Here is a 25,683-nt window from a genome sequence, read left to right as displayed (position 1 = left end):
CAAAGTGCTGGGATTACAGGCTTGAGCCACCGCGCCCGGCAAGAAGATTTTAGGTAATTCCATCTCATTCCGTGTCTCTAGTTATAATCTGCATACTTTTAATCCCAGAATTTCTATCACCAACACTAGTCTCTACTGAGCTCCCAACTCCTGTAACAGCAGTTTTCAAGGCTTCCCTGAAGCAAGAGAGTGTGTTAGAGACCTGAAGGAATTCCTAGGGCCTGGCCTGAGGATTGTGAGAAGGTTAGAAAAGAGATAAGGATGACAGAGCCAAATGGTGAAGGGCCTTGTGCTGAGATGTTGGACTGTCTTCTGAGGGCAATGGGGAGCCACTGAATCATGTATATCCAGGGAGGTGGCATAACTTGAGGTACACTCATAGATCACAATATTTCTTCATTTTAAAGATGAGTCAGAGGCCGGGCACAGCAGCTCAGGCCTGTAATCCCAGCACTTTGGGAGGCTGAGGTGGGCGGATCACCTGAGGTTGGGAATTTGAGATTAGCCTGACCAACATGAAGAAACCCCATCTCTACTAAAAATACAAAATTCGCCGGGTGTGGTGGCGCATGCCTGTAATTCCAGCTACTGGGAAGGCTGAGGCAGGAGAATCACTTGAACCCAGGAGGCGGAGGTTGCGGTGAGCTGAGATCACGCCATTGCACTCCAGCCTGGGCCACAAGAGCAAAACTCCGACTGAAAAAAAAAAAAAAAAAAGATGAGTCAGGAACCAGACATGTGTTCCTCCCAACTCAGCTTCCCGAGTAGCTGGGACTACAGGCTACAGGCACAGGCCACTACACCTGGCTTTTTTTTTTTTTTTTTTTCTTGAGACAGAGTAGCGCTCTGTCGCCTAGGCTGGAGTGCAGTGGTGCTATCTTGGCTCGCTGCAAGCTCCGCCTCCCGGGTTCACGCCATTCTCCTGCTGAGTAGCTGGGACTACAGGCACCCACCACCACACCTGGCTAATTTTTTGGTATTTTTAGTAGAGACGGGGTTTCACCGTGTTAGCCAGGATGGTCTTGATCTCCTGACCTCGTGATCCACCCGCCTCCACCTCCCAAAATGCTAGGATTACAGGCATGAGCCACCGTGCCCGGCCATGGCTATTTTTTTTTTTTTTTTTGGAAAGACAGAGGTCTCCCTATGTTATCCAGGCTGTTCTCAAACTCCTGGGCTCAATGTTCCCACCTCCGCCTTCCAAAATGTTCAGATCACAGGCTTGAGCCATTGCACAGGGTCCTCTCTGTTCGTTTCCTTTAAGCATACGACACAACTTGCAATGATATATGTGTTTAGTTATTTCAGGTCTATTTCCACTACTAGATGGGAAACTCCATAAGGGCGGGGATGGTATCTGTCTCACTCATGGTTGATCTTCCTTGTAATGTGTCTGACGCACGATCAACACTGGTTTAATAAATACCGTCCCTGCCAGAAGCAGTGGCTCGCACCTGTAATCCCAGCACTTTGGGAGGCTGAGGCAGGTGGATCACTTGAGGTCAGGAGTTCGAGACCAGCCTGGCCAACATGGCGAAACCCCGTCTCTACTAAACATACAAAAATTAGCCGGGTGTGGTGGCAGGCGCCTGTAATCCCAGCTACTCAGGAGGCTGAAGCAGGAGAATCACTTGAGCCCAGGAGGCGGAGGTTGCAGTGAGCTGAGATGGTGCCACTGCACTCCTGCCTGGGTAACAGAGCAAGACTCCGTCACAATAAATAAATACACACTGTCCCCACTCAATGTCTTCCAGTTCTCTACATGCTGTGACTGCCACTCCAGCCTGCCCTGCCACCTTTTCTCATTTCTTTCCTGCCTAACTTAAACTCAGCCCACACTGAAGACTCCCGCTTCTCCAAACCCCTCCCCTCTCCATCTTGTTCTTTGTTCATTGTTTTTTCCACACAATAGAGCTCCTTTAAGGATCATCTCAAGCATTGTGACACATTTTCTGATCCCCAATACATGATCTATCCCTGCTTTGAACCCCAAAGTATTTTGTAACTAATGATACTCCTATCCTGCCTTGCCTTAATCCTCACTTCCAGAGTAAGAGGGTGCTGATAACAACAGGGCTGAAAACCACGACCCTATAGTAATTTTTAAAAATCTCAGTACTTTGGGAAGCTGAGGCGGGTGGATTGCTTGAGGTCAGGAGTTCCAGACCAGCTTCGCCAATATGGTGAAACCCCATCTCTACTAAAAATACAAAAATAAGTCAGGCGTGGTAGCATGTGCCTATAATCTCAGCTACTTGGGCGGTTGAGGCAGGAGAATCACTTGAACCCAGGAGGTGGAGGTTGCAGTGAGCCAAAATCGCACCACTGCACTCCAGCCTGGGCAACAGAGTGAAACTCTGTCTCAAAAAAAAAAAAAAACTAAAACAGGCCAGGCATGGTGGCTCATACCTGTAATCACAGCACTTTGGGAGGCCAAGGCAGGCGGATCACCTGAGGTCAGGAGTTCGAAACCAGCCTGGCCAACATGGCAAAACCCCGTGTCTACTAAAAATACAAAAAATTAGTTGGGCATGGTGACGGGCGCCTGTAATCCCAGCTATTCAGGAGGCTGAGGCAGGAGAATCGCTTTAACCTAGGAGGCAGAGGTTGCAGTGAGCCGAGGTCGCACCACTGCACTCCAGCCTGGGTGACAGAGCAAGACTCCATCTCAAAATAATAATAATAATAAAATTAAAAACCTAGTATGCATCAGAACCACAAAATGAGCTTATTAAAATACAGATTATCAGGCTCAAAAGAGTGCTTCAGTAGGAATCTGCATTATTTCAAGCATTCTTTATGATTTTGATGCCCACCAGGGTAAGAACATTATAAGTTAACTTGAAGTGAACAGAATCCCCAGACCTAAGCCTCACTGATTAAATCTTAGGAAATGGAGGGAGTTCAGAGGTTAAATGCCTACTCTTCCTCCTCCAAGAGGTTAGATGAACAAAGACTCCAAAGTTTATTTGCCTTTCCTTTTTAATCCTCTTCTTACTCCAGCTGTTTAAAAAAATCTGCCCAGAAAACCCAGTAATTAAGCAAAAGGGAGCTTAAAGAGCCAAGGCAAGCCAGCCCAAGAGCAGCAGGGTCCCTCCTGCAGGGGCCAAAGTCTGGATGCTGGGGTCTCCACTCAGAGCCTGGTAGTAAAAGCTGGTGCAGAATAAGGTCGTTCCGGAAGCTAGCAATAACCCGGCCTGAAGGAGACACAGCACAGAAAACGGGATTGTAAGAACGGGGCAGGCTGAGAGGGAGTGTGTGTGGCTTGGTCAGGGTTAGGCACAGGGAAAGATTACCCAGAGGGGCTTTCTGCAGTGGGGCACCCCTAACAGGGCCAGGCTATGTAAGAAGTGGTGTTTGTTGGCCTTTTCAAACAGCTGTAAGAAAAAGAGAAACGAAGGGATATCGTAGGCAATACGGGTGTCTGAAATCCCCTGATGACACAAGGGACCAAAGTACATTCCCCCGCCCCACCCTTGAAGTCCCAGCTTGACTTCAGGCCTTTGGCTTACAGAGCCTTTGGCCTTTGCTGCTCCAGAGATCCGCGGCTCGCCCCCGCCCTCCCCGCCCACTTCCCCCAGGGACCCCAGACTTTATGCCTTCGTAGACCCACGAGTCAGGGAGCCCCAGCGCAGTTACTTCACCTCCTTCCCGTAGGCATCTGGGAATTGGGCGCCTGTGGAGAAAAGAAGCAAAGGTTACCGGTCCTAGTGCCAGCCCTGACCGCCCCCAATCCGGGGGGACCTAGGTGGACATTGGCGAGAAACGGCACCACCCCCTCCCAGGAAGCTTCCGATTGGTAGGAACACGCTCGGGCAGTACTGGGAACCAATTGGACCCAGCTGGGGGACTTGAAAAGGTTTAGGGCTCCGCGGGCAGGCTGATAAACGGGAGGCTGGGCACTTCCTATAGGTTGCGCCCTTGCAACAGACCCCGGAGGACGCCCCAAGCACAGTCCCAGCTTCGTCCCCAGCCCCCTGACCGTGCGCCCCGTAGGAGGCCAAGCCTAAGGCCGCAGCTCCGGACAAGGCGCCCAAGCGGCGGAAAGCTGCAGCTGGCCCGGCCATAGCTGTAGAACAGGACGCACCACACCAACACCGCCTAGGCCACCCAAGAGGCCAGCCAATCCCGGCCGTCCATGCAAATAAGGTTCACATGCGCCCAATCCGGGCCGTTTTCATTTCAGCATTGAGCTCTTCACCCGCCTTTGTAAAACCGCTGCAGAGTGGCGAAGACGTCTGGCGGGCGGAGAAACCAGCACCAATTAGGAGCGGAGGAGCTAAGCAGTGGGGGGCGGGGTTGAGGGCGGGACTAGGGGATTTGCGTCACGGATTGGCCCACTTTCCAAGTTGATCGCGTCTTCGAACCCCCCCACCCCCCCGCTCCGGCCAATTTCCAAAGATCCCGGTCTTCTCTCAAAGTTCCGCCCCCTTTCCCACAGGCTCCTCCTGTTCAGCTTCAAATCAAACCCACTCCCAAAAAGAGGCGGCCCCAAAGGTAGCAAAGCCCCACCTATTGCCAGTAAGCCCCGCCCACTGCACAGATGGCTCCTCCCCATGTCTGAAGGCTCCTCCTTCTTTGTATGATGCCCCGCCCCCTGTAGTTAAGATTTTTCTCCCCCTACCCCCCGAGACCGAGAGAACCCCGAGGGTGGAAGATCCGGGGGAATGTCTCCACCCTGCCCTGGCCCGCTACGTCCATCTGTCCGTCTGTCCACTCTCGCCCCCTCCCACCATCTCCAAGCCCCCCACTCTCCGGAGGGCGGGCGGGCAGGCGGGTGCGAGCGGGGGGTGTGCGCCGCTCTCTCGGCAGGGGGCGGGGGAGGCGGCCGCGCGGTGACGCGCGGGGCTGCTGCGGCTGCTCCGCCGGCGGATCATCACTCTCGGGCTGGGATGGACGCGGGGCGGGCGGGCCCTGGCGCGCGGAGCCAGGAGTCCGGGCCTCCCGGCTGCTGAGCATCCATCGAAGCCACCCCTCACCCCCGCCTTCCCTCCTAGGAGCCGCGCTGACCCCCCACCCCGGGGCTCTGGACTCGGCTCCCGCCCTCCTCTGACTCCCCGGACCTCCCCCTCCCGCCCGCCCTCGGGATCGACTAGATCCCTCCCCCTCCCCGAGGATTCCGGCTGGATCCCTGCCCCTGCACCGCGGATCCTGCGCTCCCGGGCCCCGGGCCCCTGGGGATTGCCGTGGACTCTTCCTCCAGCACCCGATCCTTAGGATCCTCCGCCTGGACCGCCTTCTGGTCCCTGGAAGCCGGCCCACGGAACCAGTGGATCCTCAGTCTAGTCCTGTCCCGTTGTCCCCTCCTTTCTCTATCGTCCCTACTGCGGGGTTCCCTGTTCTCGGGCTCCCCCTGATCCCATCCCCTAGCCCTCCTTTTCCCGAGGATCGACTGGATCCCGGCCCCGCCCCCCGGGGCTGGGGCGATCCCCCTCCCCCGCCGGGTGAGGCGCTGCGGGCGGGGGCTGGGCCTGCGGGGCCGCGGGGGCTCAGAGGCCGCCGCCCCCTCCCGAAGGCCGTTCGCCCCCACTCGGAGCCCTGGATGGAGGCACCACGGCCCCAGGGCTGAGCCAGGTAGGACCTAAGCCGGGCCGGTGGAGGGGGCTGCGTGGCGGTCCACTGGGGTCTCCCTCTCCCCATCTCCCTCCCTGCGCCTGGTTTCCCTCAGCCTGCTCTGTCTGCGTGTCTCCGCCTAGGGATGCTCTCGCAGTGTCTCTGCGTCTTGGTCTCTTTGTCTCTGCCTCTCTCCAGTCCATGAATGATCCTTTGAATGGGCCCACAGACCCCGTGTGTTCCCATCTCCCCCTCCCCCTCCTTCTCCCCTTCCCGGCCAAGCCATTTTCACCACTGCAGGAAGGGGGGGCCTGCGGCCTGAGCCCCCGTCCCTCAACTCTCCCCGGCTGGGGGAGTCAGGCCTGGGCAGGAATGGAGAGAGAAGGCAGAGGGATGGGGAGAAGGAGGAGGGAGCAAGATGTGGCAGACAGAGATGGGGAGAGAAAATGGGGGAGACAGAGATGGGGAAAGACAGGAGAGAGAGACAGAAGGCTTGAGGGGGGAATTTGGGGAAGGTATTTGGAGGAGAGAGAAAGAAATGAGAAACACCAAGGAGAGAGATACAGAAGAGAAAGATGTAAAAAGACCGAGGGTGAGAGACTGAAGGCAAGACCTGGAGCAAGCTGGAAGAGGCCCAGGAAAGATGCTCCCAGGGAGCGCTAGGGAGAGGAGAGAGATGGGGGGCCTCCAGTGGGAGGGAAGGAGGGAGCGGAGCTGGCTGGTGGGAGGAGGCCAGGGGCCCAGAGTACCTTCAGGAGGAGAGGGTGACTGAAGCAGATCTTGTTGTGGGGAGGGGGAGGGGGCAGCAAGGCCATGGTAACTGGCCCAGTCTGGCACAGGAAAAGGAGATCCTGGGAGAATCAGCCCCGAGCCACCTCCAGGTGATGGGGGAATAGGAGCCTTAGAGAAGCTGAAAGGCAGGGGGCATGACTGGGTGTGTGTGGTAAGGATTCCTGTGTCCTCATCTCTGGAATAAATTGACACCTGCAGAGAGCCACCCGCGGGCTGGCGCCTGGCTCTGAAAACCCCGCGTCAGCAAACAGCTCTGGCGGCTGGTGGGGGGACGGGGTGGGGGGGGGGGCTTGCCGAAATGACCTGGGTGTCTGCCCCTCCGGTCTGATCTTTTCCCTTGGCTGGCCCCTGCTGCCCTGAGTACCCAGGCATCAGAGCAGCAACTGTGGGGGGGCAGGCAAGGGGAAGGGTAAGTGAATGAATGGGTTGGGATGGGAAGAGAAGAAAGCTAAGGGTTGCCCCCAGGACATGGGTCACAATGGCTTGCAAAGATGAAGAGGTGGTGGGGTCCAAGGTTGCTTGAAATTGCTGGAGGGGGCAGTCAGTAGGCTCCTCTGATGTCCTCTGGAGCCCACCTCAGCACCCCCTCTCCCCAGCCAGAGGCCTGGTCACTAATGCTAGGCTCTGATTGGCCAACAGGCAGGGCTTTTAGCGTTCTTAGTGCCCCCAATCTCCCCTTCCTCTCAACATATGTACTTCTTCCTCTATGCTAAGGTTGGGGGGAACTCTTGCATTCTGACTCATGCCTCTGCCCTCCCCTTCACGCCCTGAATGGACCCCCAAACCAAGCCAGCCCCTTCCCGTCTTCCTCCAGACCCCCCCTCCAGGGTTAAAGCTGCAGCCCGTTGCCGAGGTAACATTGCGGGGCAGCATCCCGTCACCCGGCAACCGGCTGCAGGATCATGCATCTGTCCCTGGATTTGCCCCTCCAGCGTCCCCTCCCTACTCTAACCCCAGTCTCAAGGTACCCCAACTTCTGAGGGAGGAAATGGAGAGAGTCTGGGGAGAGAGGGATCCTGGGCAGCACAAATCCTTAACGAATGGTGTGTTGAAATGGGGATAAGGTGCTGGGTTTGTGCAGTCCCAAGAAAGGCCTGAGTCTGGCCTGGGGTGGGGGTTCAGCACCATGAAATTACAGCTCAGGAGTAATTAACACATATAAACAAACCTGCTACTTCCTGCTAATTAATGACTTGGTATTTTTTTTTTTCTCTCTTCCTTGTCTATCTCATTCCCTCCCAGGGAGGTGGGATCTGGGACTCCTGAGTCCCTGAGGAGAGCCTGCCTGGGAGGGATACATCAGCTGGAAGGGTGCATGCTGGGTCTGGGGAGCTGACCCGCCTCTCCTTTGGCTGGGCCCTGGACTTGAACCACATCTGGGCCCCACCCCCAGCCTAGGCACCTGCTGAGGGGAGAAGAGCTGCTGGGTGGGAGTGGGGAGGTGTCAGGGGGCCTGTGGGTGGGAGAAGGGGGCAACTTGGTCTGAATTCCAGGTCACTAACCACTTCTCTCTTCTGTTTCCCCGTTCCTTTCTGTCTGCCCCCTCCAATTTCCCTTTCCCTGGGCCACCTCTGTATTTTCTGTCTGTCCGTCTGTCTGTCTCCTGCCACCCTACCCTTCTTGCTCCACCTCCCGCAGGTCGGGCCTGCCTTCACCTTCTCCCACCTCCTTCCCCTTCCCCACCCCGTGCCCCCTCCATGGAGAGGAACAGACCCCTTCTCTGTCCAGTCTAACCCAGGTCCCTCCCCACCCCCCTCCTCCCTCCTTTCCCCCACCCCCTCCTCCCTCCTGGGGCGAGGGGGGCCTCCCTCCCTCTCCCCCCCCTTCTCTCTCTCTCCGAGGGGGGGGGTCCCGGGGAGGGAGGGGGGGTCCCCCGATCAGCATGTGGCTCCTGGCGCTGTGTCTGGTGGGGCTGGCGGGGGCTCAACGGGGGGGAGGGGGTCCCGGCGGCGGCGGCGCCCCGGGCGGCCCCGGCCTGGGCCTCGGCAGCCTCGGGGAGGAGCGCTTCCCGGTGGTGCACACGGCCTACGGGCGAGTGCGCGGTGTGCGGCGCGAGCTCAACAACGAGATCCTGGGCCCCGTCGTGCAGTTCTTGGGCGTGCCCTACGCCACGCCGCCCCTGGGCGCCCGCCGCTTCCAGCCGCCTGAGGCGCCCGCCTCGTGGCCCGGCGTGCGCAACGCCACCACCCTGCCGCCCGCCTGCCCGCAGAACCTGCACGGGGCGCTGCCCGCCATCATGCTGCCTGTGTGGTTCACCGATAACTTGGAGGCGGCTGCCACCTACGTGCAGAACCAGAGCGAGGACTGCCTGTACCTCAACCTCTACGTGCCCACCGAGGACGGTAAGGGCGCGGGCACAAAGCCGGGCACCCCGTGGACACAGCCCACAAACGCACATGCAGACCCTCAGGCACTGGCACCGCTCTCGGGCTCAGAGCTGGGCCTTTGTGGGGGCAGTGAGGGACGGAGTGTCCCTGCAGCCTCAACGTGCCCCCTGAGGATTGTAAGGGTGCCTCCAGGCAGTCCCAGGCACACACCCTGCAGACAGCTGCCCCATAAGTTCTTTGTGCCCACAGGGGGTCATGGTAGGGATAGCAGGCACTGGTCTAGGCTCACCCACTCTCTCCCCAAAGAGGCACAGTCTGCCAGCTAATCTCAACCTGGACATGGAGGGGGAATCAGGTGATCCACCCTCTGCTCAGACACCCACTCCAACCTTGCCCCACCTCCCGCTGCCAGACCTGAGCTTGTTCCTGGCAGAATACCCAGGTTAGCTACATCTGCACTTCAGGACAACGCAGGCTCTCCCTCTCCCCCTGGCCGGCGAGGGCTGCCTTCCACCTTATCACATCATGTCCAGAGCCCCTTGCCTGAGCTGAGCACCTTGGCAGTGGTACTGATGCCCTTCTCTTCTCCCTTGACCCCTGTTCTCCCCTGAAGGATCAGGGAAGCTCCTTGTGGAGGGCCCCTCCGCTCACAGCACAGCCCACCCATCTTCCCTGGGACTCTCGAACTTCTGTTCTTAATGAACTCTTGTTCACTACAGGACTGCTCATAGCCCCTGGCACACTCCCTCTGTGCAGTTCTCCACCTTCCATGCTCAGCACTCCAAGACTAATCAGAACACCTTCCAGTGTTCACCAGTGAACACTGCAATAGGTGGATTCCAGCCATCACAACAGACCAGCTTCACAAACACCGCCCCGTCCCCCGCCCCGTGGCTCTTTTGACACCCATCTCACCGCTCCAAAACATGGCAGCATCTGCGTAGAGACCATCCGCTGCCACCACGCTTCCCACCGGCCATGTTTCCAGCAACCTTACACATAGGCCTGGTACCCAGGAGCCCCTAATGTACCCTGTACACACCCAGCACCTCCACGGCACGTGCTCAAGTCCCGAAACAGACTGCAGATCCCAGCTACTCCACACTTAAATCATCACCCAACCAACTTATACACTGACCTTGTGCTCCAGCACCCCACAGTCACAATTCCCAATACTTTCATATCACACACACCCCCAGCACATCTCTGAAACTGCGTACCGTGTCACCCACACACACCCGTGCTCCCCAGCATCCTTGGATACAGATCATGTGCCTTAAGAACATCCACATGTACACCTTACACCCCAGTAACGCCACACGCCTGGGCTGTGTGTTCAGCAGGCCCCTCACACCATAGTCCCCAACACCCCCAACACTCCTCAGTCATTGTTTACCCCACTCCCACCTAGGGATCATCTGCACCCGACCTCAGGTGGTGAAAACACATCTGGCAACCTTGCACCCTACTCACTGAACAAGTACTCCAACACCGTGCCCCCTGCACCCAGAATCCGCTCCTGCCAAGCACGGAACATCTCATGCACCTCCACCCACCCATGTTTGTCCCAATACCTCCCAAATGGACCATTCACCCTGTATCCCCCATCCTAGCCATACCCAGCTCCGTATAAACCACGCCTCCCAACAACCCATATGCACAATGCACGGAGCGTCATCTACTCTAATCCTATTCGAATTTGAAGCACCCTAGTTCCCCATAAGCCATTTATCCCAGTACATACCCCATCTGCCCCCCAGTACAACACCCTCCACAGGAGAGCCGTACATGCCACACTCCTCTGCCATCCCAGCGCCTGCCCCATTGTGAGTCCTTCACCTCAGCACCTCCATGCGGGCTGCCCATCCCAGCACTCCCCACTCTCACACAGGCTCTGCACACCCCAGAGCCCCCTCATGGGTGCTGTCTCGTCACCCCCCATGTGAAACATCCACCCTGAACTTGCCACCAATGGACTGTCCACCCCAACACCTCTACACAGTTGTCCGCCCCTGCCCCCACACCACCCTTGCCCACACCTTCTGTATTTTTAGCCACTGCTTATTGCAGACCTGCTTGGGGCCTGACACATTCAGGTGATCTCACTGAATCTTCACACCAGCTCTGGGAGGAAGAGGTTGACTCAGGCGTGCTCACACACGCGCTTCATAGACTCACGTGCACACATGCCCTGCTGACTTTGTCCCCACCCCATCCTCTCACAAAGAAGAGGTCCTGTTCCCAGCGGGTCCCCATGGGGCGATCACTGCCACTTAGGAGATGCCTTCCAGAGCTTGCCTTGGCCTTGACCCATCCTTGGCTTTGACCCATGTGCCAGTCCCTGTGTCACTGAGGAAAAACCAATCGGCCTTGGGGAACCCCCAGGCCTCTGGGCTCCAGCTCGCCCCTGACCAACCCCGTAATCTGGAAGAAGCCCTGACACTGGGTGAACCTGGTGCTCCCGGTACCTGCTGGCACCTGTGTGCCAGGCTGGCTCAGGGCACTGTGTTTCTTGTTCCCTGTTTGTGGACTGAACCATCCACTCGGCCGTTGGGGAAGGGGGTGCTTTTTGGCAGTGGAGCAGGGGCAGGGGAGGCGGTGGCTGGTGGCCCTGGTGGGAAATTCACCATTTTGCCGGGAGGAGAGGAAGCCTGGGTAAGGGACGAGGTTGTGGGGAGTGCGGAGGGTTGAGCTGGAGCGGAGGGCAAGACCTGATGACCCCCTTCCCTGCTTTGCCCACACTGGGGAACTGGGGTGAGAAGCCAGGCCTGTGAGTGCGGATAGATGAGAAGTGCTGGTGGTGAGGCTGGGTAGCGGGCAGGCAGCCCCAGCTGACCTTCCCATAGCCCCCCAGTGGGGAGCGGAAGGCTTCTGGGGCTGAGCTGTGGGGCAGGCTGCCCCCCCAACCCTGTCCTGCCCGCTGCCCTGCAGAGTGGTCCAGAGGAAAGCAGAGTCTTTTCTGCTGCAGTCTCTCCTCCCTACAGCCTTGTGGGGGCAGGCAGGTGCTTCGCTGGCCCTGAAGGGGGCCTTCTGAGAGGTGGCCTGGGTGGCAAGCTGGCCTTGGTCTCCCAGGGGCTCTGGGTGGGCTTCCTCTCCCCTCCCACCCCACCTCTAACACTGTTTCATTTCCAGCAATTAGCAAACACATCGACAAGCCAAAACCTTTCCAGCCAAGTGGATATGTCTTAAGACAGGCCTCAGCCCACTCAGGCACCCCACCCCCCCAAAACCAGCCTTTTCTTTGGGGCATGACTTTTTCCGGGGAGGGGAACAAATTGGGTTGTAGAACGTTTTTCTCTTTTCTTGGTTTCTTTTTCTTGCAAACAAATTTTGCTTTTTTTGGCTTATTTTTTCTGCCTCCCCCACCCTCCCCTTTTCTGCTTTCTCTCCTCCCCTCCCCATCCACCACCTCCCCCCGACCCCCATCTTTCCCCACAAAATTGTCCTTTTTTCTCTGTTTTGTGTTCCCGGTCTTAGGTCCGCTCACAAAAAAACGTGACGAGGCGACGCTCAATCCGCCAGACACAGGTAGATTTAAAAATCCCGCTGCTGCATGTGGTTGCTTATAAGAGGAAGTTCATGGCCCTGCCCCTCACTAAATGTCCCCATAGCCCTCAAGGCCCCTCAGTCGTTCTCCCAACTAAAATGAAAAAGAAAAGAAAAGAAAAATTTTTAATAATTGGAAAAAAGAATTATGAAAACTTCAAACGAAATTTGAACAATGTTGGACCCACTAGAAAACCTGCCAGAAAAGCTAAACATGGTGAAAATAAGCTGAAAAACAAAAAGAAATTGGAATGTCAGAGAAAAAAAATTCAAAAGATTTGGATAAAATGTTTAGAATTGGAAATAAATCTGGACGGTTCTGAAACTTGTGAAATGTAACATTTGAAAAAAACAATTTGAAATTGGAGCAAAACAACAGTTCAAAAAAAATGTAAAAGTTGGCAAATTGATGACACCATTGAAACATCAGAAGCCTGTTGCAATTTCCAAAAGCCTGTCAGACACAGAAAACGCAAACATTTGAAGTGAATGAAAGAATTTGACAATTTTTGAAAGCAGGGCCCAATATCTTGAAGTTTCACCACAAAATTTTGAAAAAAAAAATGCAAAGAATTTTTTTCTTTTTTTCTTTTTTTCCAAAATGGATCTTTTTGTTTTTTCTTTTCTTGTTGAATCTGCCCCGAGAGCTTCTTGCTTTTTGGTTGTTTTTTTTTTTCTTCTTTCTTTCTTTCTTCTTTCTTGATCCTGTTTTTGTTGTTGGTTTTGAATTCTTGTTGCCCCAGCCCCTCTTCCTGCCTCCTTCCCTTTCTGACCCCTCCTCCCCCCACACTGGGAGAGGGGTGGGGTGAGGATGGGAGAACTGAGGACAATTAGGACAGGACCTTGGAGGGAAGGAGATTCCAGCCTGAAACTGCTGGGAGGTCACTGGAGGTTCAGGAGCAAAGGAGAGGACAGGATTTGGGGAGAACACAGCAAGGGTGCTGCCCACCTGGGAGCTCTGGTGGAAGCAGTCAGGAGCATGGGGGCTGCAGAGGGGGTCTTAGGGATGGGAGGCAGGAAGCTGTCTGTGAGGTCAAGGAGAATGTCTTAGTGACCTGCAGGTTGACCTTCTGGCAGGAGGGATGTTTCTAGCAGGATGAGGGAGGTGGGCAGAGGTGCTGGGACCAGCTGTGGAGGGCCAGGCCTGGCTTTGGTTTGCTGAGTGTCCAGGCTAGCAGGGGAGGGCCAGTGTCAAGAAAGAGGAGGACCTGTGGGCCAGGGGTGACCCCAGCCCTAGCACTATAGCTGAATCATGGGGAGCTGCAGGGGCAGGGGAGGGTACTGTAGCCTCGGGGACCCTGGCAAGCACTCTCAGACTCCCACCTCCTCTGGAATGAGTCACCCTTCAGTCCAATCTGGAGCGACCCAAGGACCTGATCACATGTGGCAGGGCTCAGGGGATCCTCTGGGGGTATGGCGGGAAGGAGTCCAGTGCAGAACCCAGGGCTCAGGCCAGTTTGGGGGTATCCAAGACTAAGCTGCACCCTGGCTTCATTAAGCAGGCTCTTCCTCCTCCTGCCACAGTAATTAGGCTGGGGGTTGCCATGGTGACTGGGGAGGTGACCTAGAAAGGAATTAGGGCGGGGAGGAGACCAAGCCCCAGGGACCCTAGGCCCGGCACCCCTCACCCACAGACCAGGGACCCTAGGCCTGACACCCCTCACCCACCGACCAGGGTACCATGTGGAGTGGAGGCCCGAGGCCTGAGTTGGAGGAGATGCCAGGACCCTGCCAGCAGCTCCAGCTCCAGTTCTAGCCTCGGGAGCTTGCTCGTCTCAGGGACAGGAAGGAGATGTGCTATGTGGGGGGGTGTTGGGGGTTCCCTGGATCCAGCAGATACCCTAAGGAGGGCCACTGCCCACCCCCAGCCTCTATGGGGTTTCTTGGAAGGTCTGCATTGGAGAAGTGCTGCGGGGAAGGCTGGCAGAGGGTGGGGAGGGACCGTCTGCCAGGGCTAGCTGGGGAGGGAGGAGGGGAATCCGGTCTTGCCCCCCAGGGATGGGAGTGACATGTCCCCTGAGCTCCAGGCCAGTCCTCAGCAGGCCTGGGAGCTGGGCGGTGCTGCTTCCGGTCTGACTGTGTCCTTGTCCCTGACCCCCTGGCCCACCTGCCCACCCCCTCCCCACACAGATATCCGTGACCCTGGGAAGAAGCCTGTGATGCTGTTTCTCCACGGCGGCTCCTACATGGAGGGGACCGGAAACATGTTCGATGGCTCAGTCCTGGCCGCCTACGGCAACGTCATTGTAGCCACGCTCAACTACCGTCTTGGGGTGCTCGGTGAGGGTGGGCAGCCAACTCTGGGGATCGGGGGAGTCTGGGAGGTGTGCCTGGTGGGCAGGGTTCGTCCACATCCAGTAGAATGGCTTCTGGGCTGGACTGAGCTGCCCAGAAAGAGGGCAGGGGCGCTGTGACACCTCCAGGGAGCCCTCTTCTTCTCTACTCCCAGGTTTTCTCAGCACCGGGGACCAGGCTGCAAAAGGCAACTATGGGCTCCTGGACCAGATCCAGGCCCTGCGCTGGCTCAGTGAAAACATCGCCCACTTTGGGGGCGACCCCGAGCGTATCACCATCTTTGGGTCTGGGGCAGGGGCCTCCTGCGTCAACCTTCTGATCCTCTCCCACCATTCAGAAGGTACCAGCAGTGTCCCAGCCTGTCCCACCCTTCCTGACCCTGCCAGCTCCCCCTTCTCCTTCAGGCTAGTCCTCACAACCTGGCCTGAGGTCCGCCTGTCCCACCAGGGCTGTTCCAGAAGGCCATCGCCCAGAGTGGCACCGCCATTTCCAGCTGGTCTGTCAACTACCAGCCGCTCAAGTACACGCGGCTGCTGGCAGCCAAGGTGGGCTGTGACCGAGAGGACAGCGCTGAAGCTGTGGAGTGTCTGCGCCGGAAGCCGTCCCGGGAGCTGGTGGACCAGGACGTGCAGCCTGCCCGGTATGGGATGGGAGAGGGCTGGGTCCAGGCCTTCACTCTCCTTGCTGGTTCCAAGGAGGCTGAGGTGAGAGGTGCCTGTGGGCATCCCCTTTGGCAAGGAGAAATGGGCTTCAGGCCCCCAGTCGGTGGCCTCCTCTCTCAAGCCTTCCTTCAGTGGAGGGGCTCAGACAGAGCAGGTGAGCACAGGGTGCCGTGAAGTGCTTTGGGAAGACTTCTGGAGTGGCCAGATCCCCCAAAGGACCCATTGGAGGATTTCAAGTAGGGAAGAAGGGTCTTGCAGGTGGAGGGAAGCATCTGTGTGTGGGCTTAGCAGGCCAAGGGCCGAGAGGAGGCCAGTGAGCAGGTGGTGAGACCCTGACCGCTTCTCCCCAGCTACCATATCGCCTTTGGGCCCGTGGTGGACGGCGACGTGGTCCCCGATGACCCTGAGATCCTCATGCAGCAGGGAGAATTCCTCAACTATGACATGCTCATCGGCGTCAACCAGGGAGAGGGCCTCAAGTTCGTGGAGGACTCTGCAGAGAGCGAGGACGGGGTGTCTGCCAGCGCCTTCGACTTCACTGTCTCCAACTTTGTGGACAACCTGTATGGCTACCCGGAAGGCAAGGATGTGCTTCGGGAGACCATCAAGTTTATGTACACAGACTGGGCCGACCGGGACAATGGTGAAATGCGCCGCAAAACCCTGCTGGCACTCTTTACTGACCACCAATGGGTGGCACCAGCTGTGGCCACCGCCAAGCTGCACGCCGACTACCAGTCTCCTGTCTACTTTTACACCTTCTACCACCACTGCCAGGCGGAGGGCCGGCCTGAGTGGGCAGATGCGGCTCACGGGGATGAACTGCCCTATGTCTTTGGCGTGCCCATGGTGGGTGCCACTGACCTCTTCCCCTGCAACTTCTCCAAGAATGACGTCATGCTCAGTGCCGTGGTCATGACCTACTGGACCAACTTCGCCAAGACTGGGTGAGGGCCAGAGGGGCTGGGTGGGGCTGGGTGGGGCTGGGTGGGCCCTCCTTCCTTCCTTCACATGGCTGCCATTCCTCTGTTAAGGCACTCACTCTGGCCTGCTCTCTTGCTCGAGTGAAAGCAACCCAGACACCTCTGTGCCAGGCACTGAGTTGAGTGTTGGAGACTCAGCAGTATCAGACAGAGAGGCCCCTGTCCTTTCTGGGGAGTAGGGGGCCCATTCGGTGGTTTTGGCTTGGTGTCCATCTCTCCCTCCTCCTTGCCTGATCCCCCCTGCCCAACCCCCCTAGGGCTCTGCACCTCTGGCTGACTGCTCAGGTGTGTGTGTCTGAGTGTGTGCAAGAGTTTGTGTCTGTCTCTTTACTTCTGTCTCTGTCTCTCTCTGGAAATCCACTGACAGCTCTTCCCCCTTCCCTCTGCTGCTCTCTTACGTCTGTTTACTTTTCGCTGTCTCCGGCTGCCGGCTGATTTCAGCCTCGCTGTGTCTCTGTCTCTGGCTGTCCCTCCCATGTCTTTGACCCTGTCTCTGTTTCATTCAGGCTCAGCTTCTGCTTCTCTGGGACTATCTCTGTGTCTGTCCCTGCCCCTCTACCCGCATTTCTGGCTGTCTCTGGCAGTCTGTCTCCATCCCTATTTGTCTCTCTGGCGTTGTCTCCTGCAGTTTCTCTGTCTCTTCATCTCCATCTACGTCTCTCTGCCTCTGTGACTTTTTCTCTGGCTTTCTTGCCGTCCCCCTGTGTCTCTGCATCTCTGTCTGGCTCCCTTCCCACTGCCACTCACCCTCCTTCAGAGCCTTGCTCTCACTCCTCCTTTCCCTGCCCTCCTGTGCCCACAGGGACCCCAACCAGCCAGTGCCGCAGGATACCAAGTTCATTCACACTAAGCCCAATCGCTTTGAGGAGGTGGTATGGAGCAAATTCAACAGCAAGGAGAAGCAGTATCTGCACATAGGCCTGAAGCCACGTGTACGTGACAACTACCGAGCCAACAAGGTGGCCTTCTGGCTGGAGCTCGTGCCCCACCTGCACAACCTGCACACGGAGCTCTTCACCACCACCACGCGCCTGCCTCCCTACGCCACGCGCTGGCCGCCTCGTCCCCCCGCCGGCGCCCCGGGCACACGTCGGCCCCCACCGCCCGCCACCTTGCCTCCTGAGCCTGAGCCCGAGCCCGGCCCGAGGGCCTACGACCGCTTCCCCGGGGACTCGCGGGACTACTCCACGGAGCTGAGCGTCACCGTGGCCGTGGGTGCCTCCCTCCTCTTCCTCAACATCCTGGCCTTTGCTGCCCTCTACTACAAGCGGGACCGGCGGCAGGAGCTGCGGTGCAGGCGGCTTAGCCCACCTGGCGGCTCAGGCTCTGGCGTGCCCGGTGGGGGCCCCCTGCTCCCCGCTGCGGGCCGTGAGCTGCCACCAGAGGAGGAGCTGGTGTCACTGCAGCTGAAGCGAGGTGGTGGCGTCGGGGCGGACCCTGCAGAGGCTCTGCGCCCTGCCTGCCCGCCCGACTACACCCTGGCCCTGCGCCGGGCACCGGACGATGTGCCTCTCTTGGCCCCCGGGGCCCTGACCCTGCTGCCCAGTGGCCTGGGGCCACCGCCACCCCCACCGCCTCCCTCCCTTCACCCCTTTGGGCCCTTCCCCCCGCCCCCTCCCACTGCTACCAGCCACAACAACACGCTACCCCACCCCCACTCCACCACTCGGGTATAGGGGGCGGCGTGGGGAGGCCCTCCTCCCCGGCCCTCCCTGGCCCGGCCACTCCGAAGGCAGGGAGGAGGACTTGGCAACTGGCTTTTCTCCTGTGGAGTCGTCACACGCCATCCAGCAGCACTAAGGTGGACATGGGATTCCTCCCTGGGGTGCGTGTCTTTCCCACGCAGAGAAGCCCAGTCTCTTCTCTGGACCTGGGCCTTTGAACAACTGGGGGGCGTTTTCTCCCCTCCATTGGGACACCTGTCTTCGGTGTGTGGAATGTGGTATTTTCCCGCGTGGAGGTGTGCTTTCTCACAACGGGGTGTGTTTTCCCATGTGCAGGGTGAGGTTTTTTTTGCCGCCCTGGACACATGTTGGCCCCCTCAAATAATTTCTGTGGGGATTTGTACCCCAGAATCCTGTTCCCTCATCCCTTCTCCCACCTCCTCCCCTCTCCCTCCCCCTGGAGACCCTGGAAGTGGTGTGTTCACGAACAGTGACCCTTGGCCACCAGACCGCAGAGGATGGAGCCTGGGAAGCATCGAGGAAATCACAGTCCCCTCGCCCCTGCCACCCCTGCCCGCACCCCAGCGAAGCATGTTCCCCCCACACCCGCCTTGGCACAAGTCAGATGAAGCACGTTCTGCCAGGGAGGCCCTCACCTTCCAGAGAGGACAGACACAGATTTCCTGCCGGGGGAGGGAGGCGTCCACGCATCCCGGTGTTGCCTGGAAGCTTATTTTCCTGTGGTCCAGGACGCATTTCTCTGAGTGGAAACATGTTCCTGCATGTGGATGTGTGTTTTCCCAGGCAGACGGCCCCTTTCTTCCCAGCACTTCCCTGCCTCCCCCAGGCCTCAGGCCCGGCACTCAGTTTCTCCTCACATGGCAGGTGAGCACAGGCTTCTAGGTGGCAGGAGCTGAGGAGGGTGAACAAACCTGCAGGAGGCCCAGCCCTTGCTCCCGAGTTGGGGGTAGGGGGCGTGGCAATGTACCCACCGCAGAGGCCATGCATGTTTGACCAAAGCCCTCGCTGGGGTACGAGGACAGCCTTTCCCTCAGGCCTCAGAGCATTGCTCATCCGTGCCAAACTATGTAGGTGGATTTGAACGGAAAGACCCCCAAAATGTGCCAAGAGTTTCCCAGTCCCAGGCAGGGCAGGGGAAACTAAGGGCAAGCAGGATACAGGGTGAGGGATGTGGCAGGTGAGGGGGCTCCCGCCTGTGCCCCTTCTCCTCACCATGTCTCCCCTGCCCTGCCTCAGTTCCCCGTTCCCCTTCATCTCCGTCACTCTTTGAAGCTGTCCCCATCTCAGTATCGGACCATCCCTCTCCTCAGCTGACCACCCTTCTCTGACCCACCCCCCCTCCTTGGCTGAAAGAAAGGAGTCTTGAAGGGCGGAGGGGAGGCAGCAGGGAGAAAGGTCTCACCGGACAGGTTGGGGAGAATGAGGTCAGCGGTGCTGAGGAACAGATGGAGGGGGCAGTGGGGATGGGGCTTGGGCAGACACCAGCAGGAAGAATTTGAAATGTGTGAGGTGACTCCCCAGAGGACCTCTGGGAAAAGAATGATGTCTGGAAGGGCGTAAGGGACACAGTAGACGACGGGAGAGTCCTCATCTGCTGGCATTTTGTGGAGTGTTAGTGCCAAACTTGAATAGGGGCTGGGGTGCTGTCTTCCACTGACACCCAAATCCAGAATCCCTGGTCTTGAGTCCCCAGAACTTTGCCTCCTGACTATCCCTTCTCCTCCTACCTCCATCCATGGAAAATTAGTTCTTTTTGGATCCTTTCCCCTGCCTGGTCTAGCTCCTCTCCAAACAGCCATGCCCTCCAAATGCTAGAGACCTGGGCCCTGAACCCTGTAGACAGATGCCCCCCAAATTGGGGCATGGGAGGGGGGCTGGGGGACCCCATGATTCAGCCACGGACTCCAATGCCCAGCTCCTCTCCCCAAAACAATCCCGACAATCCCTTATCCCTACCCCAACCCTTTGCGGCTCTGTACACATTTTTAAACCTGGCAAAAGATGAAGAGAATATTGTAAATATAAAAGTTTAACTGTTGGTTGTGCCTGCTCTGTTGTGGGGAGGGCGGTCTCTGAAGAAACAAGCCCTGGGGAAGTGACGAGGGAGGAGGGGTCCTGACCCCCAGCCCTTCTTTTCAGTGACCAGCTCTGAGGTCTGAGAGGAAGGGGGAGTGGGTGCTGGGGTCTGGTTGCCACGGTAATGTGTCTGGCAAATGAACGTCAGGACTCGTGTCTATGCCGAGACTGGAGCCTGGGGTCGTTCTATAATGGAAGGACAAGGGCTGATGGGGGCAGATGTCAAACAGGCCGGAGGCCCGGTGGGCTGGTGTAGGCAGCTAACTTAGCAGAGGCATATGAGGTGAGAGGTGTGTTCTCTGCCAAGGCCTGGGCTCAGGCAAGAGGGTCAGCCACAGGTCCAGGACTCAGGGTAGTCCCTTGGCACACTATAGGGGAGTGGCCTGGCACCATTGTGACCTGTTCACTCCCAAGACCCTCAGGGACAGACAGGCAGTCAGTGGACACTGTGGGCACGGTGGGCTGGGGGCGTAAGGGCCCTGGTGGTCCTAGGGACCCCATGGCCATGGCTGAGCGGCCGAGGCCCGAGTGGGCCTCGTATCACAACTGCAACACCAACAGCTGCCAGGACCTGGGCAACTCTGTCCTGTTGCTGCTGGGCCTCATCATCTGCATTAACATTAGCATCAATATAGTGACCCTGGTCAGGGTGGGGCCGGGTGGGAGGGAGCTGGTGGGATGGTGGGGGCAGGCCTGCCGGCCAGGGCCTGCCTGGCATCACTGTGTCTTCCCCCACCTAGCTCTGGAGCCGATTCCGTGGCATCTTATACCAAGTGTTCCATGATACCATTTGTGAGAAAGGTAAGCAGGTGTGGGGACTGGGGCACAGGAGGGGCAGAAGTCAGGCGCTCTAGCCTCGGCCCTAAATTAGCCCCTTCCCTTCTTGCTCACCCCTCTCGGACACCATAGCTGTGCGGCTGCCCTCCCTGGGCCCTGCCTCTCCATGCCTGTCGGAGCTGGCCTCCCCACTAGTCTCACCTCTCCCCATCCACAGAAGCTCCTAAGTCATCCTCACTCGGAAAGCAGACCCAGCCCTCTAAGAAGCAGAGTTCCCCTGCAGTCCATCTTCGGTGCACCATGGACCCTGTGAAGATGACCGTGACCCCGCCCCCAGCTCGCCGCCATCGCCGTCGAGGCTGTCCCACACACTGTGCTCACTGCCCAGTAGCTTGGGCTCCTGACACTGATGACGAGAAGCCCTATCAGTACCCAGCCATCTGCTCCTACCACTGGGATGGCCCTAAGGACTGGGAAGGCTTCCAACACACTCAGGGGACCTGGGTTCCCTGGACTCAGGACCCCCCGGAGCCCCCTCCCCAGACCATCCGCTTCCAGCCTACCATAGAGGAAAGGCCCCTCAGAACAGACATGCGGTCCGAGCTGGGCCTAAGGGCCTATGTGTATTCTGTGAACCCCCCACCTCCCAGCCCTGAGGCTCCTAGCCACAAGAACAGTGGGGAGGGGGCGGTGCCAGAGGCAGAGGTGGCTCAGTACCAGCCTGTCCCAGCTCCCATCCTGGGCCCAGCAGTCGTCCCTGAATTTTCCCGGTGCCGCTCCTCAGGCCGAATAGTGTATGATGCCCGGGACGTGAGGCGGCGGCTACGGGAACTGACCCGGGAGGTGGAGGCCCTGTCCCGCTGCTACCCTCTGGCCTCTGGATCCAGCACTGCCGAGGGGACAAGCAAGAATTGGGTGTACCGTTCCCTGACTGGGAGGTGAATGGAAAAAAATAAAAAGGAGAGAGGAGGTGATCTGTGGTGATGTTGGGGTGCCAGGGCCTACACATCATCTAGAAGCTGTGGCTGTGAAGAGAATGCTGTCCCTGGCCACAGGGCCCTGAGCCCTGAGGACCCTCATCAACCTTTTGCTCCAAAGGCCTGTCCCTGTCCTCAGCCTTTCCCAGGCCCTCTGGGTTTCAAGGCTGTCAGCTGCCTCTACCTTGTTTTCTTTTCTTTTCTTTTCTTTTTTTGAGACAGAGTCTTGCTCTGTTGCCCAGGCTGGAGTGCAGTGGTGCAATCACAGCTCACTGCAGTCCTAACTTCCTCCCACCTCAGCCTCCTGAGTAGCTAGGACTACAGGCACGGGCCACTAGTTGTTTGTTTTTGTTGTTGTTTTTTGTCTGGTTGGTGTGTGTGTGTGTGTGTGTGTGTGTGTGTGTGTGTGTGTGTGGTTGTTTTTGCTTTTAAGATAGAGTCCTGGCCGGGCACGGTGGCTCAAGCCTGTAATCCCAGCACTTTGGGAGGCCGAGACGGGCGGATCACAAGGTCAGGAGATCAAGACCATCCTGGCTAACATGGTGAAACCCCATCTCTACTAAAAACTACAAAAAACTAGCCGGGCGAGGTGGCGGTGCCTGTAGTCCCAGCTACTCGGGAGGCTGAGGCAGGAGAATGGCGTGAACCCGGGAGGCGGAGCTTGCAGTGAGCTGAGATCCGGCCACAGCACTCTAGCCTGGGTGACAGAGCTAGACTCCGTCTCAAAAAAAAAAAAAAAAAAGATAGAGTCCTATTCTTGTCACCCAGGCTGGACTACAATGACATAATCTTGACTCACTGCAACCTCTGCCTCCCAGGTTCAACCAATTCTCCTGCCTTCAGCCTCCCAAGTAGCTAGGAATACAGGTGTGAACCACCATGCCCGGTTAATTTTTGTATTTTTAGTGCAGATGGGGTTTCGCCATGTGTTGGCCAGGCTGGTCTTGAACTCCTGACCTCAGGTGATCCGCCTTCCTCAGCCTCCCAAAGCGCTGGGATAACAGGTATAAGCCACCCCTCCCTGGCCGCGCCACTAGTTTTTGTAGAGATTGGGTTTCATTACTTTGCCTAGGCTGGTCTCAAACTCGTGGGCTCAATCGATCCGCCTACCTCAATCTCTGAAAGTGCTGGGATTACAGGCGTGAGCCACTGTGCCGGGCCTGTTTCCTACCCCTCTTCTGAGACAGGGTCTTGATCTGTCACCCAGGCTGTGGTGCAATCATGGCTCACTGGAGACTCAACCTCCTGAGTTCAAGCAATCTTCCTGCCTCAGCCTCCTGAGTAGCTGGGACAACAGGCACCACCATGCCCCGTTAATACCTTGTTTTCTTGGCCAGGTGTGGTGGCTCAAGCCTGTAATCCCAGCACTTTGGGAGGCCGAGACAGGCGGATCACGAGGTCAGGAGTTCGAGACCATCCTGGCTAACCTGGTGAAACCCCATCTCTACTAAAAAAAATACAAAAACAGTAGCCGGGCGAGGTGGCGGCACCTGTAGTCCCAGCTACTCGGGAGGCTGAGGCAGGAGAATGGCGGGAGCCTGGGAGGCGGAGCTTGCAGTGAACCGAGATCCAGCCACTGCACTCCAGCCTGGGCGACAGAGCGAGACTCCGTCTCAAAAAAAAAAATAAAAAAACAGGCCGGGCGCGGTGGCTCAAGCCTGTAATCCCAGCACTTTGGGAGGCCGAGACGGGCTTATCACGAGGTCAGGAGATCGAGACCATCCTGGCTAACACGGTGAAACCCCGTCTCTACTAAAAAAATACAAAAAGCTAGCCGGGCGAGGTGGCGGGCGCCTGTAGTCCCAGCTACTCGGGAGGCTGAGGCAGGAGAATGGCGTAAACCCGGGAGGCGGAGCTTGCAGTGAGCTGAGATCTGGCTACTGCACTCCAGCCCAGGCGACAGAGGGAGACTCCGTCTCAAAAAAAAAAAAAAAAAAAAAACACCTTGTTTTCTTTAGTGCACGGAGAAGCCCCTAAATTCTACCCCAGGTCCTGTAGGTCAGTCCTGCACTACGGAGAGATCTCCATTTTCATGGCCCTAGCTCCTCAGAAGGCTGGTGCCTGCCAGAGCCCAGGGTTAGGCTGCAGCCACAGGTGAGGCCTGGTTCCCACGTAAGCCCTATTTATTTAGGGAGGGATGGCTGAGAGGGCATCTAGTCCCTCACAGTTCCCCATTCACACTGAAGATCCTATACCCTTAAGAAGGACTGGAGCAGAGGATGAAATATTGGGAGGCCCCTTGGCTGGGCACGGTGGCTCACGCCTATAATCCCAGCACTTTGGGAAGCCAAGGCAGGTGGATCATGAGGTCTGGAGATCAAGACCATCCTGGCTAACACGGTGAAACCCTGTCTCTACTAAAGAATACACAAAAAAAAATTAACCGGGCATAGTGGCAGGCGCCTGTAGTCCCAGCTACTAGGGAGGCTGAGGCAAGAGAATGGCGTGAACCTGGGAGGTGGAGCTTGCAGTGAGCCAAGATGGCACCGTTGCACTCCAACCTGAGTGACAGAGCAAGACTCCATCTCAAAAAAAAAAAAAGTATTGGGGACCCCCCTCAAGAGGTACCTCACTGTAACATCACAGCCCTCTGTGACCTCACTCCTTTGATTAACTCACTATGTCACCAGTGAGGAGACTAAGTTCAAAGAAGCTAAGTGTCTTGCGCATGGTTACACAGACACTGAGGATCAGGCTCATGGCCTCAGATGCTCCATCCCATTGCTGCAGAGCCAGCGTGACCCACCGGAATCTCCCACCTTCCCCAGTTCGCCGTGTGAACTCAGAAACTCAAACTCAGGCCCTGCCCTTCTCCTAGACAACTGGGATCACAAGCACATGCACACACACACCACTTGGGAACAAGCAGCCAGATGCATAAGCCCGGGCTGAGGGAACTGGACTTCACCTTTCACTCTAGACAGATTCCTGGAATGTGAGCAGATGGACCATTTGCAAATGGCCCTGCTTCTCTCATTCAACTAATGTTACTGATCATTTTCAATGGATTGCATTCAGTGGATATATATTGAACATCTACTATGTGTTTGGAGGCTGGATGGGAAATGCTCACTGGCCTTTCTTGCTGCTGAGTGGTTCACTGTGTAAACAAATGGCTTGCAGTCTCCAGGGTGCCACAGACCCCAGTGATGCACCTGTTTTAAGTCAAACACTCTTTTTGGCATATTAACAATTACATCTATTTTGTGCTTTGTTTATTGCATGTGTTTTTTGTTGTTGTTGTTGGATTGTTTGTTTGTTTTGAGACTGTTAAGCTCTGTCACCCAGGCTGGAGTGCAATGGCACAATCTCGGCTCACTGCAACCTCCACCTCCCAGGTTCAAGTGATTCTCCTGACTCAGCCTCCCAAGTAGCTGGGATTACAGGCACCCGTCACCATGCCCAGCTAATTTTTGTATTTTTAGTAGAGGTTTCTCCATGTTGGCCAGGCTGGTGGCCAACTCCTGACCTCAGGTGATCCACCTGCCTGGGATTACAGGCCTGAGCCAGTGCACTGGCGGGTTTTCTCTCTCTCTCTTTTCTTTCTTTCTTTCTTTCTTTCTTTCTTTCTTTCTTTCTTTCTTTCTTTCTTTCTTTCTTTCTTTCTTTCTTTTTCTTTCTTTCCTTCCTTCCTTCCTTCCTTCCTTCCTTCCTTCCTTCCTTCTTTCTTTCTTTCGGGAGACAGAGTCTTGATGTGTCACCCAGGCTGGAGAGCAATGGCAGGATCTCAGTTTGCTGCAGCCTCCACCTCCTGGGTTCAAGTGATTCTCCTGCCTCAGCCTCCCGAGTAGCTGGGACTACAGACATGTACCACCACGCCCAGCTCATTTTTGTGTTTTTAATAGAGATGGGGTTTCACTATGCTGGCCAGTTTGGAACTCCTGACCTCAGGTGATCCACCTGCCTCGGCCTCCCAAAGTGCTGGGATTACAGGCAGGAGCCACTGTGCCCAGCCCGGGTTTTCTTAAGGTAGTAGCTTAAATATTTTTCACCTTGTAAGGGTGGGTTGG

The 25,683-nt window shown here is 57.0% G+C and overlaps 3 protein-coding genes across 6 annotated transcripts; 2 read left to right on the top strand and 1 right to left on the bottom strand.

Annotated features, from left to right (window-relative positions):
* Window positions 1-2,964: 2,964 nt before the first annotated feature.
* On the bottom strand, window positions 2,965-4,140 carry TMEM256 (transmembrane protein 256). Its single transcript, XM_033184783.1, has 4 exons — window positions 3,983-4,140; window positions 3,645-3,676; window positions 3,297-3,377; window positions 2,965-3,197 (listed from the first exon to the last, which is right to left on the bottom strand). Exons 1-4 carry the CDS (start codon window positions 4,065-4,067, stop codon window positions 3,054-3,056), a joined length of 342 nt encoding a protein of 113 aa, XP_033040674.1. The 5' UTR covers window positions 4,068-4,140; the 3' UTR covers window positions 2,965-3,053.
* A 497-nt stretch (window positions 4,141-4,637) lies between these two features.
* NLGN2 (neuroligin 2) lies at window positions 4,638-19,881 on the top strand. Of its 4 annotated transcripts, none has more exons than XM_033184772.1 (8): window positions 4,638-4,777; window positions 4,998-8,687; window positions 12,150-12,200; window positions 14,349-14,498; window positions 14,668-14,853; window positions 14,961-15,153; window positions 15,526-16,122; window positions 16,961-19,881. In XM_033184772.1, the coding sequence occupies exons 2-8, from the start codon at window positions 8,228-8,230 to the stop codon at window positions 17,832-17,834; spliced, it is 2,511 nt and encodes an 836-aa protein (XP_033040663.1). In that variant the 5' UTR covers window positions 4,638-4,777; window positions 4,998-8,227; the 3' UTR covers window positions 17,835-19,881. The 4 variants fall into 4 exon arrangements, with proteins under 4 accessions (XP_033040663.1, XP_033040660.1, XP_033040662.1 ...); XM_033184769.1 differs by lacking the exon at window positions 4,638-4,777 and having other exon boundaries at window positions 4,791-5,574; window positions 7,984-8,687; XM_033184771.1 differs by lacking the exon at window positions 4,638-4,777 and having other exon boundaries at window positions 4,791-5,574; window positions 7,588-8,687.
* Window positions 19,882-20,354: 473 nt separating this feature from the next.
* On the top strand, window positions 20,355-21,670 carry SPEM1 (spermatid maturation 1). Its single transcript, XM_033184768.1, has 3 exons — window positions 20,355-20,562; window positions 20,660-20,720; window positions 20,914-21,670. The coding sequence occupies exons 1-3, from the start codon at window positions 20,419-20,421 to the stop codon at window positions 21,636-21,638; spliced, it is 930 nt and encodes a 309-aa protein (XP_033040659.1). The 5' UTR covers window positions 20,355-20,418; the 3' UTR covers window positions 21,639-21,670.
* The last annotated feature ends 4,013 nt before the right edge of the window (window positions 21,671-25,683 follow it).

This window comes from Trachypithecus francoisi, unplaced genomic scaffold, assembly GCF_009764315.1.
Source record: "Trachypithecus francoisi isolate TF-2019V2 unplaced genomic scaffold, Tfra_2.0 Lachesis_group20, whole genome shotgun sequence".
Lineage (NCBI taxonomy): Eukaryota > Metazoa > Chordata > Mammalia > Primates > Cercopithecidae > Trachypithecus > Trachypithecus francoisi.
The sequence above is the reverse complement of the archived record's forward strand: the minus strand, read 5'-3'. Positions and strand labels throughout refer to the sequence as shown.

Bases quoted from the DNA above. Each gene is read 5' to 3' on its own strand.
- TMEM256 (XM_033184783.1), bottom strand. From the start codon at position 4,067: ATGGCCGGGCCAGCTGCAGCTTTCCGCCGCTTGGGCGCCTTGTCCGGA. The intron at 3,677-3,982 runs GTCAGGGGGCTG...TTTTCTCCACAG, and splicing joins GGCCTCCTACGGGGCGCACG to GCGCCCAATTCCCAGATGCC. The intron at 3,198-3,296 runs GTAATCTTTCCC...TGTCTCCTTCAG, and splicing joins ACTGCAGAAAGCCCCTCTGG to GCCGGGTTATTGCTAGCTTC.
- NLGN2 (XM_033184772.1), top strand. From the start codon at position 8,228: ATGTGGCTCCTGGCGCTGTGTCTGGTGGGGCTGGCGGGGGCTCAACGG. The intron at 14,499-14,667 runs GTGAGGGTGGGC...CTCTACTCCCAG, and splicing joins CTACCGTCTTGGGGTGCTCG to GTTTTCTCAGCACCGGGGAC. The intron at 15,154-15,525 runs GTATGGGATGGG...GCTTCTCCCCAG, and splicing joins CAGGACGTGCAGCCTGCCCG to CTACCATATCGCCTTTGGGC.
- SPEM1 (XM_033184768.1), top strand. From the start codon at position 20,419: ATGGCCATGGCTGAGCGGCCGAGGCCCGAGTGGGCCTCGTATCACAAC. The intron at 20,563-20,659 runs GTCAGGGTGGGG...TCCCCCACCTAG, and splicing joins GCATCAATATAGTGACCCTG to CTCTGGAGCCGATTCCGTGG. The intron at 20,721-20,913 runs GTAAGCAGGTGT...CCCCATCCACAG, and splicing joins TGATACCATTTGTGAGAAAG to AAGCTCCTAAGTCATCCTCA.